General features: G+C 42.7%; 1 protein-coding gene across 2 annotated transcripts in view; it reads right to left on the bottom strand.

Moving 5' to 3' along the window:
• KIFAP3 (kinesin associated protein 3) overlaps positions 1–1,453 on the bottom strand; it is a 67,634-nt gene extending 66,181 nt beyond the window's left edge. For both annotated transcript variants that reach the window (XM_058808376.1, XM_058808377.1), the window contains exon 1: positions 1,348–1,453. In XM_058808376.1, coding sequence (XP_058664359.1) covers positions 1,348–1,379 — 32 coding nt within the window. In that variant the 5' untranslated portion in view covers positions 1,380–1,453. The remainder of the gene's footprint in view (positions 1–1,347) is intronic.
• Between the last annotated feature and the right edge of the window lie 15,830 nt (positions 1,454–17,283).

The following is a 17,283-nucleotide window of genomic DNA, read 5'->3' as shown; positions in this document are numbered from 1 at the left end:
AAAAAAACAGGCACTGCTCTAAAGTTACAGCTGTTGATTTAATTAAGGGTGGCATTTGATCTTTACCCATCATGACATTGCTATGACAGAACTGACATGCAAAGATTATTATGCAGTTTTTCCCCTGCACTGTTTACAAATATGGAGCTTAATATGTGGCATGTAAGGGGAAAAAAAGTAAAACCTAGACAGTCTAAACAGGAAATTCTGCAAATACTAATAAATGGAAAGGAAGTAAAAAACAAGAGCAGGAACTCCTTGGGATTCAAGACAGGATGGATAAAATCACCAGTATGACAGGAGGAAGTGACACTGCCCATGTGTGACACATGACATCTGGACAGAGGCCTGGATGAGCTGGCATCTTTTGGGATTGATTCACTTTTGCTCTGAAACAGCTGACAGAGATCCAAGAGCTGCCAGCTCAGGCCCTATTCTTTATGCTGACTGGTCTCACTGCCAAACAGATAAAAGGCACCATTCATTTATCACACCTGCAACACCAAACCCAGATCATACACTTTACACCCCACAGTTACCTCTTCCATTCACACCACCTGCCCTGCCCAATCTGCCAGGCCATACTGTTGACATCTCCTCTGAATCACTCTCCCTGCTGCTCCTTGAACCTGGCCTTACTGTCTCATATCCCATCCCTGATCCCCAAAGCAGCCACCTGCACCTGATACACAATGATCCCCACCACCCATCTCCTAATAGCACCTATTCTCCTTTCACCCTGCTGTCACTTCAGTCCCCCATCCCAAACACACCATAAAATGCCACCACAGCCACCCCCAGGCCAGAGCACCCTCCAAATCCCTCTTTCTCCTCCTCAGCAGCACCCACCCCACCTCTCTGCCCACGCTGCCTTTGTAACCTTCACTCATCTTTAACCTTCCCAATGCTCATCCAAACCTTGTTCCCAACAGAGTGGGGCAGGCTGAGGGGGGACGGCCCAAACAAATCTGTCTGCCATTCCCTCACCCACCCCACCCCAGCTTCCAAACCAGCCCCTCCTCACTCGCCATACCTCCACCCACCCCATCATCACTCACCCAAAACACTCCATTGTCACCTCCCCAATCTCCCGTCCATCCCCAAGCCAGTCCTCACTCCAGCCTCAGCCTCACACTCCACCCCTCAGCTCCCCCATATTCCCCTGCAAACACCCCGCAACACCTGTGCCGCGCACCCCACAACCTGACACACTCCATCCACCCTCGGCACAACCTGCCGCGCCCCAACCGCCGCGACATCCCCCCCGCCCCCCCCCCCCCACTCCCCTCACCCCGTTCATCCCCCCGGCACGAACCGCCGCCCCTCGTGCCCGTCCTCCCCGGTTACCTCTTGAGGTACCGGGCGTCCTCGCCCTGCATGGCGGCGGTGAGGGGCGCTCAGGGGCCGTGAGGGGACGGGATGGGGTTGGGGGGGGGCGGCCCGGGCAGGGCGCGGCCCCGCGCGCGCGGTGCTCGTTACCAGGGAGAGCGCGAGCCCCGCCCCGCGCATGCGCGCCGCCCTCACTGACGCCCCCCCCGGCCCCGCCTTTGCCTCCCCGTTAGCGCCCCCTGCAGGCGCGGGGGAGGCGCTGTCCCGCCCGCTGCCGGCCCCTCACGGCACGGAACGGCCCGGCTTGAAATAAAAAAGTTGTGTTGTTGTTTTTTTTCCCCCTAAATATGTACGCAAAAGTTAAGTTTATAAGCTTGAGAAACGCTGCGTTTCTGGGCGTCGATATGATTCAGATTATTAGACACTTGGCTGAGAGTGAAAGGTGACCTGACTTCAGGACAGTAGAAGCAGGTGGATTGGTGCCCTTTACTTAGTCTTCTGTGTTTGTTTAATTCCTAATTATTTTGAAATTGATATCACTGCCACCTCCTGCCAAATTATCAATTTTTTTTTTATTAATCAGCAAGTTGTTTTTGGTCAGAGGTGATTCAGCACACTGCCAGCAGCAGGACCTGAGGGAGAATCTCAGAACATTCACAGAATCACAGCACGGCTGGGTTGGACAATCTCCAGGGCAATCTCTGGAGATTGTCCTGGCCAAGGCAGAGTCACCACAAGCAGGTGACACAGGGATTCATCCAGGTGGGTTTGGGAAGCCACATTGTGAAATGTTTTTTCAATTAATCAGCAAGTTGGTTTTGGTGAGAGGTACTTCAGCAGGAGTGAGGGAGAATCTCAGAACGTTCACAGAATCACAGCACAGCTAGGTTGGAAGGGACCTCTGGAGATCATCCTGGCCAAGACAGGGTCACCCAGAGCAGGTGACACAGGGATGCACCCAGGTGGGTTTGGGATGCAACATTGTGAAATGGTTTTTCAGTTAATCAGCAAGTTGGTTTTGGTCAGAGGTGCTTCAGGACGCTGTGAGCAGCAGGAGTGAGGGAGACTCTCAGAACGTTCACAGAATCACAGCACGGCTAGGTTGGAAGGGACCTCTGGAGATCGTCCTGGCCAAGGCAGGGTCACCCAGAGCAGGTGACACAGGGATGCACCCAGGTGGGTTTGGGATCCTCCAGAGAGGAAAAATCTGCCACCTTCCTGGACAGCCTCCTCTGTCATGGTCAGTGCAAAGAACATCCTCATGTTGAGGTGGAATTTCTTGTGTTTCCATTCATGGCTCTTGCACCTCACCCTGCCACTGGACAGCACCGAAAACCATCTGACACCATTCTCCTGGCACCTCCCTGGAGACATTTCCATGGATGGATGAGATCACCTTTCTTCTCCAGACTAAGCTGTCCCAGCTCCTCATCCAGAGATGCTCCAGACCCTGTGTGCAGTATTTAGAGGAGGATTGAAGAAGGGTTGTTCTGATATCCTTCCCCATTATGGCCACCTGAGCTGGCCACTGGTCCTCAGCACCAGCTCCTTGCCTTGGTGTTTTGGAACATAATCTTCATTTTGGGTCACTGACACACAGAGGGCACGGGGATGACACAGCTGTAGCTCCAGACTCAAGCAAAATGGCTGCAAATCCAAAATTATGCTGGAAAAGTTACATATTCAGCCAGCACCTGAATTTTCTGTCCCTTTATCTTGTCTCCAAGCCACTCTAATGAAAAAGCAAACAGCATCATATCCAAGAAGTCTCAGAAAGAATCTTAATGGGCTGCAGTTTTCTGGAGTACTCTTTACAACTGAAAATTCTGTCTGCTCAGAGTCATTGGGGTAATGCAGAAATAAATAATAGACAACAAAGCTTTTGGTTTGTATTGTGGCAAAATATTAAGAATAAATACTTAATGTCTACTGATCCCATTAAAGACTAAGATTTTTTATACTTTCATAATCTGTAATAGAGCAGAATAAAATATTTTGTGGAATCCACACAGTGCCTGCCTTTGTTTTAACAGAAAATGGAAAAAGAAAGTACCCTGTGAAATATGAAGTGCTACCTTTGTGCAATGAATTTACAAAACATTGCTAGAACATAACACCCTTGTTACTTATTCTATTTTTATCACAGTAATATTGTCATAAAGAAAAAAAAAATGCAGATACCTAATCAGAATGATAATTCTCCAGTGATTTCAGCAGCTCTCCCGATAAGCATAAGCCAAACATTAAACTCTTAAGCCATAAAAATAGTGTGATATTTACTGAGCACTAAATACCTGACAGTCTTCATTTATTTCACTATGAATTTATCTTATTTATCTGGTCACATATGCCTGTGAATGGAGTCTAGTTTTAGACATCTATAGAAAACAGGCCAAAGATTACAAGATGAGAATGATACAAAAGAATGTGAGAAGTGAAAAAATACAAGTAAAGGAACATTTATTCCAGATCAGTGTGCCATGATGTTTGGGCTAAAACTGGCTGTTTGTCAGGACCTGAAGGGACAGCAGAGGCTGGAAAGAGTCCAAGTGAAATAAATATCTTAGCTTTGTAGGTATTGAGCCTACAAAGATCAGACAATTCTGCCAAATCAAACAATTCTGTTGGGCAGTGACAACCAGTTGATGCTGGGTTTAGAAAACCACGTGGCACAAACACCAAACCCCAGGTATTGCATGGTGGATTCTTCTAAAATTCAATTGTAGAGCACCTGTTGCCTGAGGTTTTGTTCTGCAGCCTTGCCCTGAGCCTCTGATGTTGTTTTGAACAATTCCTTACATCCCTGTCCTTACAGTGTGATGAAATTTATGGGATGGGACTCTGGATATCTCCTTACCTGCATGGTAGAAGTAAGAGGAGGAAAGAGAGGGTGGAATTTGAGGCAGAAGGGTGATCAAGTTGCAAGCAGAAGCTGGAATATACAAGATTTTTATGTTTGTTCTTTTGTTTGGGTGGTTTTGGGCTAGTTTGGCTTTTTTTGTAGAATAGTTGCAAGAAATATAGTTCTGGAGTCACCTTGAAGAAGAGATTTTTATTTTTTCTTTGTAGTGAGGGAATATAAAGGAGGGTGTGAAAGAGCTTGGGAGGTGCAGAGAAAATCAGAATAGGAAGAGAATGGTGGAGAAAGATGAGGAGAAGCTGGGCAAGAGGAGTGAAGCAGGTGGGTAAAAATCAAGAGGAAAGAACTGTGGAGTGCTCCCATATGGTACATGTATCTATGTGTGTAAATATATGTATAGATTTATGGTAGAATAAGCACAGATGGAGTAACTAACAATATTTTTTATGCAAAAACTCCCTAAATTTATATTTTTTGGTCAAGCTGCAGACATGTTATGAAACATTGCACCACATTGCCTCATGGTAAACTTGATTTTATTTCTTCCTGTTTGTTCTCTTAGTATTGAAAAGTACTGATGCTAGCAGTGATTTTTAAGCCAAAAAAGGTGTTTCCATTGTCTTCAATGAGTCTTTGGTATATGACAAGACTGCATGTTGAAAATGCATTGGGACTGGTTTCTTTTACATCACTGTAAAAAAAAAAATTCAACCAAAATAGTCAACATTGTTTTTCTGTAGCAAATGGAATGGTTGAAATGTAATAGACTAATCTCTTGTGTCTTGTGGAGTTGAGAAACCAAAGCAGCCCTGAAATTTGTAATCTATCCATCAAAGACTGCATCTTGCTCTCAGGAAAAAAAGAATCCAGTGGTTTGTAGGGAAAAAAATAATGAATTTGGGACATTTGCCTAGACCTTGTAAAATGAACTGTGCATAAAACTCCTGAAGAGCCTTTATTAGGTAAAATAAGGTGGAGCACTCTGAAAGGATGACTTCCAGGGAAACATGCTAGGTGATTAGGCTGTGCAGCTCAGTAGGGGATGGAGATGATGCTGTCACACATGAAGGGACTGAGGAATGGAGGTAATAAACCCCGGGCTTAAAAGTTTATACTGGGAGGAGGAAGTGAGACAAGGCAAAGCAAAATCTGATCTGCAGAGGGAAAGTCTGCCTTAACTCCTCTGGATGGAATTAATCTTGGAGCACAGATCAAGGTGACTCCTGAGTGCCTTTTTGATCAGCAGTGACAGTGACATCTGCACAGGAGAAGGTCATTTTCAGTGTGACATGTGATTGTGCTGGCAAATCCTGGCTGCTTTTGTTATTCTTGAATGTGAGACTTCACAAAAATGAGAAGAAGAGAACAAGATCCTCCATGAAGAGCTTGGTTTGTATTTTATGATATATTTAAAATACAAAATATTTTTAATATATTTAAAAGACATTTTAAATATATGAAATATATATTATATAAAAATATTTAAATATATAATATATATAATATATATTATAATTAAATAATAAAAATTATTTATATCTTAATATGTATATTTCTATTTATTTTTCTATTTAAATATATTATACGTATATTTTAAATATATTAATATTATGTTATGTGGTATATGATATGATATGTGATATGAAAATATAATATAATATAATATAATATAATATAATATGTATTTAATATATATTTAGTTATTACAATTATTATATATTTTACTATATTTTATACATTTATTATTTATATTTAAGTATATTATAAATAAATTTTAAATATATTAATATTATGTGATATCTTATGTGATATCTTATGTGATAAGATATTATATGATATAATTAATATAACATAACAAGGCATAATAACACTGAGCTAAGTAAATGCATCAATTTTCATCTCATTCAAACCAGGGAAGAAAACTACCTATAGGTTTCCATTGTTTCAGGTATAAAAAGAAACATCTGAAGATGTGAGAAGAAGCAGATCTCTTCATACAGAGTTCACTGTAAAGCGGAGTGTGCTGTTTTCTTCTTTGGTCTATTGAAATCAGAATTTTTGCCTTCCATGGTGATCTTTGGTGGCCTTGTAGCTCCTTCTGGAGCTGGGGCTGTGCTAAAGTAACCATCTCCATGGATTTCCATGTGCCTGAGTGCAGACCAAGTCTTTAAGAGGGAATTTTCCTGTGAGGAAGGCAGAACAGCACCTTGTACGCTGTCACAGAATCTTAGAATCATGCAGGTTGGACAGAGTTTTAAGATCAAGCCCAAGAATAAAGCTAACACTGCCAAATCCATCACTAAAGAAAATCCCTAAGTGCCACACCTATCCTGGATATGGATGTTCAGTGTTTGTGCTGCTCTAAGGATTTGCATTCTCCATTTCTCCTCATTTCCTGGCAACCAGCCTGAAAAGATTCAATATGGAATGTCCACAGAAGAAGGAACAGATGGCTTCTCTCTGTTTGTGTCATCTTGTGACCCCTGATGACCATGAGGGGGATTTCTTGTGCAAAATCCTGGTTTTGCTGAAATCAATGGGAGTTTTGCAGTGACCCCAGCGGGGACAGAATTTCACCTCTTAATGTTTATTAGATGCAGCAGGCAGAAAGCAGACTCATAGCTATAAAGGCTGTGACATTTTATGGTTCTGACTCTGCAACCACTCAAGCACATGGTTAATTTTGCCACAGTAATAAAGTTAAGCACTAGCTAAAGCGTTTTCAAGGAGGGGGTCTCTTTTACACTTGAACAAGCCTATATTTCATCATAAATTAGGAATTCCTCCCCTTCTAAAGAAAAGGATTCTGCATGTGAGCATCAAATTGTTTCTACTTTGCACAACAATAATTGCCTCTTTTTTTCAGTTTTTGTCCAAAAAAGGCAAAGGGAGAGCAAGGAATGAGTACCTCAGCTGAAGTGGTGTTGCTCTGGTGACATTTAACTCATTTCAAATGGATTCAAGAGGGAAATATCAGTTTTCAATATTAATTCTAAATACTTCAGACACTTCATTTAAAAAGTGAAGATTTTGCACAACACTTTGCAGTCAAAATATTTTTGTTAAGTTTTTTAACTGTCATGGACAACACCAGCATTGTTCTTCATACCCAGGAAAACTCTTCTAGTTTTGCAGTAATTTTGTATTTGTTTCCACCTAATTTTAGCCAAGGCACATCAGGAATGTAGCAGAATGGAAGTACAAGGAGAAGCATTCAAGCTAGATGAATTCAGACCTGAAATACAGCATAAAATTTTACTGGGATAGCACTTAACACATGGAATGACTTACCTTAGGATTTATGAGTTGATGCTTCCCCATCATTACCAGTCTTTATATCAGGAGTTTAAGAAAGAGAATGTGGGTGAGTGTGGAGTAAATCCTTTCCCAGGGTCTGTCCTGATGCTAATTTGTTTTATTTCCATCGTGGAAGGAACCAAGCAGAGGCTGAGCTTGGGTTTGATTTAGTGCACTTGCCCCTTCGCCCTGCTTGGTGAGGGAAAAGAAGGAGAGCATTTGGAGCACCTGGGGGAGGCTGTCAGAGGAGGATGGTGATGGGGTGGGGTGGCAACAGGAGACCCAGGAGGTGGAAGGGAACATGGGGCAAAGAATATTCCCTCACCCTCCCAGCTGTGCTTTCCAGGAGCCTGGAAAGGACTGGGGGAAGGAAAAAGCAGGGACTGGCTGGTCCATGAGTAAGAAAATAGGAGAAGTTCAGCTCTGGAAATTACTGGTTCTCAGGAGCTTCTGGGTTACAATAATGGGGGTTTTACAGTGCTGTTGAGCTGTGTGTTGAAAAAACAATCCTTCAGCTTTCAGCTAATTTAGTTACCGTCTGCAAGCTGTTTGAGCCATTCCCCTTATTTCACTTTCCCCTTTTAATTTTGCTCTGTATGCTTTTTCTTCATTCCACCTCCTGTGCAGGCACAGAGAAGCACATAGGTGTGCAACTGAGGATTTTATAGGTGTGTAAGTGAGGATTTTCTGTAGAGCAGGAAAACACTACTGTCCCTGATGTTCTTTGTGGGCTGCATTTCTGTAACCCATCCACAGACTGCTGGTATTTTGCTGTGGGCACCCATGGCCTCTTCCTCACACCAATATATTTTATATAGACACAGAAAGAGTGAATTTTTTTTTTTTTAAAGTGCTTTGTGGTACAAAACTCCAACATTGGCATTAGTGTAGATGTCTGAGTTTTATTTTGTACAAAACCCAGTTTGCTACTGGATTTCAGATTTCAGAGGTAGCATGTTAAAGTTGTCCTTAGCTCACCCAGCTGAGCATCTCGCATGTTTCATGAGATTCCTCTGAAATATCAGTTGTCCTGGCAAGGCATAATGAGGTGAATTAATTAGTAGCATTCCAACGTATCCTGGGCTTCACTGGCTAGTAGTGAAGAATCCCAAAAAAGGAAAGCACTGTAATTGTGCCAGATCCACCCTCTGTTTCCTTTAGTTTCACTCTAGAATTTTTTTTCATACATATTGTCTCCATGCCAGTGCTTGTGGTCTCTGAAATTAAAAGCATTTCTCATAAAGGGGATTATGAAATTAAAAATATTGCTCGTAAAGAGCACATTGATCCTCACTGGGGGGATGACAGACATAAAACCATCAAATTACTGATGGCACTAAATAAAACTAATTTAGGAGATAACAGTACATTTTTAAACAAATAGTGGGGATGTATTGGATTTACAAACTGCAAGAATTTCCCTTCCCAGTGTGCTCATTCTTCATTTATCATTTTATAAGGAAACCCCTTAAACTAAGAGTTAGTCTCATACAAATGTCACTTGCAAGCTTTCTTGCTAATCCAGAGGAAATATTATCCTAGTGGTCCCTGAGGTCCAATGTCTAGGTGTTGGATACATGATAAACTTACTTGAAGCTTTCTCAGTGAGATATAGTCCTCTGGAGACAGCTGTGGATTTAATTTTTCAAGCTTTAGTACAACCTAACCTCTTAAAAACAAGATTTAAGTTTCCCTTGTCAGGTCACTTAAGAGTTTCTTCTTTTATTTTGCTTTTTTTTTTTATTTCCCTCCTCTGCTACTTGCCCAGGCTGTTAATCCCCAGCCTCTGGAGGAAACATTTAACCATCTCAAACCTTTCACATCTTGATCATTTTTTGGTTCCAAAGGACAGCACACATCCATTTGGCTTTTGAATTGTTCTAGTTTGAGAGTTTATCAAGAAATTATCAATGCAAAGCAAACAATTTCCAGTCTTGATCATATAGGTTTCTACATCAGTGCTGAACAGAGGTTTTTGCAAATCTTTGAGCCACTCCTCAGTGTAAGAGCAGTATTTCACACAAAGAGGTGTGTTTCTAGTTTATGCTGTCCAGGAGTTGAGTTTAATCTAGTTTTCTTTGCCCTTGATATTTATCATTTAGTGTTTCAGAAATGGTAAATTTAATGTTCCAAGGCATGCACAGAATTTAACTGGCGAGTTCCTGGTATTGAGAAACTCCACACAACTCAGAGCCAGGTTGAACATGAAGGCTGATCAAGCCAGCAGTGTCACAGACACTGAAATGTGTCTGAAATGCAAGGGATATTATACTCCTGATACTTTCACTGATCCAAAAATGCTGCTTGCAGCTCCTGACCCCCCTCATCTCCCTGCTGTGCTCACACAAACACACTCACAGGCTTCTGCCACACTGCTCCTTCTCAGGAGCTAAAGGTGCCAGAGGTCCTTCAAGGTCACTTGTCATATTTGCTCTCTACAGCCAACTTTTCTTTTTTTCCTTTCAGCTCGTTTTTCCTTGACTTCCTGAGGAAATTAGTTTTATCTTGCCTTACCTATCCGTGCATTCATCAGGTTTCTGCTCCCTCCCTCTTAATGCCCTCGTGACATATTGGCCAAGTGCAATCACCACTGAAAGATGTGCAAGTTAATTAAGTTTCTGGAGGTTTGTGTGCAAGTCTGCAAGTTAATTAAGTTTCTAGGGATTTGTGTGCTCTGGCTGCTGGGCAGATGAGGGAGAGACCTGTGGTGGGGACTGTGCTCAGGGAGAGTTAAGCAGAGTTCATCTCTTTGGCAGCAGAGAGGGGTCAGTCCCTCTGTGCACACTCTCCAGACAGACAGACAGACAGACAGCACAGAGGAACTGCTGGCCAAGCTGTCCCACAGCAGCTCCTATTGTATTTGCTGGGAAATGCCCCAATGAAGGCAGGAATAATGAATCTGACTCCATGTTCTCAGAAGGCTAATTTATTATTTTATGATACTATATTATATTAAAGAATGCTATACTATACTAACTAAAGAAATACAGACAGGATACTTACTGAATGCTAAAAACCTGTTAATGAAGACTTGTGACTCTTAACAGAGTCCCAACACAGCTTGGTCCTGATTGGCCAATGAGTCAAAAATGAAACAATCACCTGTGGGTAAACAATCTCCAAACACATTCCACATGAGCAAAACACAGGAGAAGCAAATGAGATAAGAATTGTTTTCCTTTTCTCTGAGGCTTCTCAGCTTCCCAGGAGAAAATCCTGGGCAAAGGGATTTTTTCAGAGAATGTGAATGCCACAAGCTCCAGCCTGGCTGCAGTTTCAGGTCCAGGGTGGGTCTTTTCCAACAGATGGCAAGTGAGAGGAGCTGTGGGGCTTATTTCAGATGGAAACAGAAAGACACTCTGAAAGAAGCTGAAAGAGCTTCTAAAAGAAGCTCTCCTGTTGCTCTGTGGCTCACAGAACAATCTATTTTCCACTTTAGTTCTAAAAGTTCTGACTGATGTTCAACAGCACTGCTGTGAAATGTTCCCCTGTATCAGATCAGGGAAAGCCAGTCTGATGTTTGCCCTCCAAGCCAACAGCAGGGAGGGATCCACAGAGCTGCAGATCTTAAAGCCTGGATCTTTACATCTCTGCCTCTGCAAAAAGAGAGGCAGATTGAGAAGGTTAAATGGTCTCTCTTGTCCTGGTCTGCACAGAGCACTTCTTTCTGCAGCTCTGCTGTTAGCCATGGCACTCTCTTCTTTCTCAGGGTGGAGTTGCTCTTTTGTCAGGATGTTCACACTTCACACAAAAGCTGTCTGTGAAAAATGCTTATTTTATGATTGGCTTTTCACAAATATTCAAATGAATATTATATGTGTTGTGTTAGAAAGTTATGCTGTATTAATTCTCTTAAGTAGTGTGGTAAATATAGTTTTAGGTTATAACAAAATGTTAAAATAGAAACTATGCTATGTAGGATACATTTTTTTTTTTTCTAAAGAAAGGACTCACACTGAGATAACAGGCACAGGACACCTGAATCTTTCACAGAAAGGGAATTGTCCCTGCCTGACAACACCCCTTCCACATCACATCACCAGTGAGTGCCCTGGACTTCCCACACTGGGGAGGCTTCATGCCTGGCCCTTCTAAGAGTTCAGGAAAATATCTGCTCTGGCTCTGTGCTAAATGCTGAGAGCTACCAAAGCACACTTCCTACCTAATGGATTTGGGCTGTTCCCTGAATCTGCTGCCAGTGGCTGTCAGACACAGGGTAACGGGGCAGTAGCTCTGTGGTCTGAGCAGATGGGTCAGCCTCATGCCTTAGGTAGGAAGGATCCAGCTGAGAGGAAGTGGAAAGGCATGTTTTTTCTGGCAGTGTTGTGTGCAGAAGGAGCTTTGATGGTGTGGGTTGCCATCTTTCCTCTTGCTTTGGAATTGAAAATAAATCCTTGAGGGACTTTTCACCAAAGCATTTCTGGCAGTTGCATGCCAGAGCTGAAAGACATTGAGCCTAAATTATCTCCCACTTGCCCAGTTCTCCCTGAGGGGGTTCTGCATTGCTTTTTGTGCTGTTCCATGAGTGTGCAACATCCTGCTCACCAAACCATGATCCCCTCTGATCGCTTCTAAAAACTTTCTTCTTGTGTGCAGTTTTCAATGGCCGAGCCAGGCAGTTTCCAGAACCCCTTCCTCCTTGGTTAGAGCTGTGCTAATAAAAAAACAGAGCTGTGGGGGCACAGGAACTGTGCACACTCACATGCACAAGGCTACAGCAGACTTCATCCTGCATTTTCCAAACCCCTCAAGCCTCCCCACTCAGGCAGGAGGAGATTTGTGCTAGCTTTCACCTCAAAAAGGAGCTTTACCCTGCACTTGAGCCAACAGAGGGCAATAGACTCAAAATTCAATCTTGAAAAGAAATGCTTTTAAGAGATGGCTCTGAGCAGCCCAGCCCTTACTGTATCTGGTGTCACATATCACAGTGAAAGGCAGCATTCCATGCAGGACCTAAAACCTTCTCAGGCTCCATCAATTAAACCACCACATCTGAGGTGGAAGAGACTCAGCAAGGAACTCTCACTAGGATTCAATGAGAACCAGATGTTGTGGGCACAGCTGTCATGCTTCTTATCAAGAACAACAGAGCAGCCCCTGCTGCAGTTTCACCAGGAACCCTGCCCTTCCTTCCCTTCATCCTCAGCACCACTGAGCAGAACCAAATAAAATCCTCCTGGCCAAAGCTCAGGAGTCCTCCCCAAATATTGCTGTTTGTGTTAGCAAACTGTTTGTGGATCTCCAAATCTGGGTCCTGCTGGGACTCTCACTGTGCTTGGGACAAAATCTTCAAGCTGCCTCTCCTACACAAGAGTGGCTTCACTCACTCCCTTTATAATGTAATTTATAATGTTGGCACCAGGGCTAGAAGGATTAGAGGGAAAGAAATGTGTGTTCCCTCCATAGGAACAGAGCTCTGGCCAATTTCAGTGACATTAATTTTAATATATATTTACCCATAGGGCTCAGATGCCGTGTTTTGTTGCTTTAGATGGAATTCCAGATTGCTAAATTCCAATTGTATAAACAATACCAGATTGCTGCTGTGGCTGCACCCATGGAAGCACATGGGAATTGTGCAGGATATGCCCTGAAGGCTTGTGAGTTCATCCTGACCTACAAGCAGTGAACTCTGCTTTGGAAATGTGGTTCAAAGCAAGGGTTTCTCCTGAGACATCAGAAGTCCTGTCCTCCCAAGGCTGGGTCTTTGCCCAAGGATTTGCTTTGCTCTGCATTTCCTTGACACAGAGTGATTTTGCAAGACTGACCAGTCTGCTGGAGACATTATTCTTGTTTGTACTTGTAAATGATAGGCTGAAACCAAATCTACCTGAATCTGATTACAAATAAAAAATTAGAAAACATTTTGCTTGGCCTGACACAGAAATTTTTGTGTGTGTAAGAAAAGGGCAATATTTAAGTTTCTCATCAACCCAAAGCACTCTTTTTTTTTTTTTTTTTTTTTTTTTTTTTGTCAATTCCACAGTCAACTCAAAACTAAATTATTTCCACAGCAATAATTTTGAAAACTGCTAAGTCCGATTGGACACACGAGTGGCGTTTAGGATTGTGATGAAGAAGTCTGGACCTCAGCAAGCCAGACAATTTGTGCATCCACTGTCATATTGCTGTTTTCCAGCCTGACAGGGGCATCCCCTGCTGCTCTGAACGAGCCACCAAAGCTGCAGCAGAACAATCCAGGCAGCAGTAAAGGTTACCAGCTGCCACCCAACCTGCAGCTGCTCCTCACTGCCCTCAGAGCTGCATGTGTGCTCTCTGCCCCTGCCTCTTGTGTGGACATCATCCCCTGGCTCTCAGGAACCCTTAAAAACCTCTTGTCAAAGATAAAGCAAAAATTACTTGCTTTAACTGCTTCTATTCCTGACAGCATGTGCCAAGCATGAGTGTGAGGCAGAGGAATGACTATAGAGGCCTTTTTAAGATAAAGAGAAATCTTACAGCAGTCCTGAGTGCTGTGTGGAAATTGCATACCAGGTGTTTTGTAAGCAGAACATAATCATTTAAAGGAAACACTGACCCTTTGTGATCTATTTGATATGTGGAGCTTGTGCACATGTTTTTATTTCTTTTTCTGTGCAGCTGATGTGTTTCAGAAGTACATGTACAGCTCCAATCTGCAGGGACAGATGGTTACCTACTAATAAAAAAGCAAGTCCAACTCCTCCTTAAATATCCTGAAATATCCTCCTCCTAAATATCTAACAAGCAGATCCACCTTGGATCTTACAGCAACTCATCATAAACCATCTGATACATGATTTTAATTGGGCTGCTTAGGCAGAGCTGAGCTGCAGGTGTTTTAACAAGGAGCTTCTCTAGCTGATCCCTCATTTTAATTTCTGCTAAACCTCTTGTCACAGGACTGCCTGATCTCATGGGAAGGGAGAGGAAGGCACACAGAGGAAATGTTGGCTTACCCACATAAATACAAGCACATTCCTATTCTAGACCAAGAGCTGTTCAAGCCAATGACTGGCAGGCATTGTGGACTGTTAGTTTAGTTTAGTTTACTCCACTTTATCCAGAGCTCTGGATTCTCCCTACCACCAAGAAAAAAGCTGGTTCGCTGGCTTCAACTTCAGAAGGAGTCAAGTGGCCATTTGGGAAAGGAAACTAAGGTTGAGGTGTGGGTTTGCTCATATTTCAGCAGTCACAGATAGTGTGGGTGTCATCGTGCCCACACTCAAACCCCACGCTCCTTGGGAATGCAGATGTGGGATCTGTAACAGTGCTTCACAGCTTCTGGGTGGACTGATTCTGCTCCTGTTCAGCATATCAGTGTAGGAGACAGCATGAACCACTTGTGAGTTGTTCTTAGCAGAAAATATTAATGTGCTGTTGTTTACAAATAGGAAATGAAGCATCCACTTAGTGAAAAACCAAACAAAAAACCAAAACAAACAAACAAAACCCAAAAGCAAAACTGAACCAAAACAAAAAACCCAACAACCAAAAAACCCCCAAAAAACCCAACAAACCCAACCCTGCTGTTTATGTGCTCTTTATCACAGAGTTCTGGGCACAAATCTGTTTGATCTAAGCTTTGACAGCGGTAGGAAGTGCTTTAAAAGGCTCAGTGCTCTTGAGATTCACTTGGTTATCTGCACTAAGATCTGAGGAGAAATGGTGTGTCCACAGCAACTCACAGATGACAGAGCTGCAACAGGGATTTGATCACATGCAGGTAAAATAATAAGAAAATAAAAGTAGTGTTTATGCAGCCTTCTGGAGATCTTCACTCTTTTTGTGTAGGGCAGGACTATTGTGAGTCAAACCCATCATTAATTTGTCTAAAAGAGTTATAACCAACATTCACCCTTAAAAACTAACCCTGTTTTTTTTCAGAACTGTTATTTCTGACATGTTTGTATTGGGTGAGAACTGCACCATGGAAAGACAAGTGTGGGTGCCATTGTGCCCAGCAATTCTCATGGGGTTTATGGTGTCTGCTAAGAGAAAACCTCACTTTGCTGAGTGAATCCAGGATTACATTCGGCTGTTGTGGCACTCTCTGGTGTGGATTCTTTGCTTCTTTTTGCCAGGGTTGGGATTAAATGTGTGAGATGGTATTTCTTGTTGGGACTCAGGTGTCTATGTGACAGTCTCACCAACCCTGAGCTTTACAGCACTTCACTCTAACAAACTAAAAATGGAGCCCCATCTCTCTCTCTACCAGACTTTTTAAGGATAAACTGTTCAATTAATAAATGACACCTGAATTATTTTCACTTTTAACCCAATAAGCAACCACCCATGGCCTGCAATGGGGACTTTTTTATCCAATTACAGAAAACCACCCAAACCCAGGGAGAAGAAGGTGAAGAAGGACCAACCTCCACCCTAAAACCTCCATCTTGCTTTATAGATATTACTGTATTCTAAACCCTTAAACTATAAGTTTTCCACCCTGTGATATTGCACACTTCTAGTCAAACTGCCACATATCCGCTGTGAGCTGGACTAGGGAACTGCTTAAAAGAAACTCGAGTCTATTTTTGCAAATAAGATTTCTTTTGCTTGGTGAAGGCTGGGTCACCTTTGTGCTGTTCTTAAAAACTTGGTCAGATATTTGTCAGGAGGTTGCAGTGCTGCTGGGGATGTAGGGGAGCCCATTTGTATTGGGAACATCCAATTTCCTGATTGTTGACGTCAGCCAGAGTCTGTGTACAAATCACAAATGGGAGGGGAACTGCTGTGGAATGTGCCTTGAGCTGTTTGATTTTCCAGCATCAGTCTCATTACATGGTTATGACAATGGGAAGATGCCACCAGATCACATCTCAGGCAGCAGACCAAGAACTCAATGTTATAACTTACTTTAAAAGTTTTTTGACCAATCACACAAAGCAAAAGCACATTGACAGTAGTTCCATCCAACCACTATAATAAGCACAGGTACCTTTGGTTAAACAATGCTTGCTTATTTCAAATACAATACCTGCTTGTAAGCCTTAAAACACAATGCACAGAGCTCTATTATTAATCTTCAAACTTCCTAATATCTCTCTAGATAAACTTTTCTGTAGCTTAGGGAGTTATTCTAGCCGAGCGTTAATACACAGACCATGGTTCTATTTGTCCTTGCTTTTCTACAGTTTAAATAATTTTTCTGCTGACCAATCTCATGGCTACTGCTTAGCTCTAATCACAGTTCTGTTGCCTTTGGGCCTTGCCTTTTGCAGCTTTCCCAAAACCCTCTGATTTTTTAGATTCCCACAACTGTGTTTCTGCAGTGCAGAGTACTGATACTGCAGACCCCTGGAGCAAACAGAGCTTGAAAAGGATTCCACCTTTGCTTGCTGGGATCACCGTTTATTAAGACTCACAGTTTGTGTAGAGGTAAATCTATGTTCTGTCTTCTGGCCTTCCTCTTGAATGCCCTGCACTGAAGAACCAATAGTGAAGAAGAGACACAGAAATAAAATCACCCTGCAAGATGCAAGAGGGAGATTCCATAATATCTGAGTTCTTTTGGAGTGAAAGCTGAATAGATTAATAAAAGAACAATTGAATTAAAGCCACTCTTTTTTGGAGCGGATACACTTTAACATTGGCTGAGCAATTTCCTGGTGGATTTTTTTTTTTTTTTTTCACTTCCAGCACCTGCTTGCTTCAGAGGGCAACACTCCAGGGATAAGTGTGAGCCAGTGCCAAGAGCCAGCATTTCTCACCCCCCTCTCACCCGCCTCCGCCCCCTGGCACACACCCCGATATAGAATGACAGCACACTGCCACAATTTAAATGACTCTGCCTCTGCCCCCGTGGAAAGGACAGC

This window comes from Ammospiza caudacuta, chromosome 7 (genome assembly GCF_027887145.1).
Source record: "Ammospiza caudacuta isolate bAmmCau1 chromosome 7, bAmmCau1.pri, whole genome shotgun sequence".
NCBI lineage: Eukaryota > Metazoa > Chordata > Aves > Passeriformes > Passerellidae > Ammospiza > Ammospiza caudacuta.
Note: the sequence above shows the minus strand (reverse complement) of the source record. Positions and strands in the feature narration are given on the sequence as shown.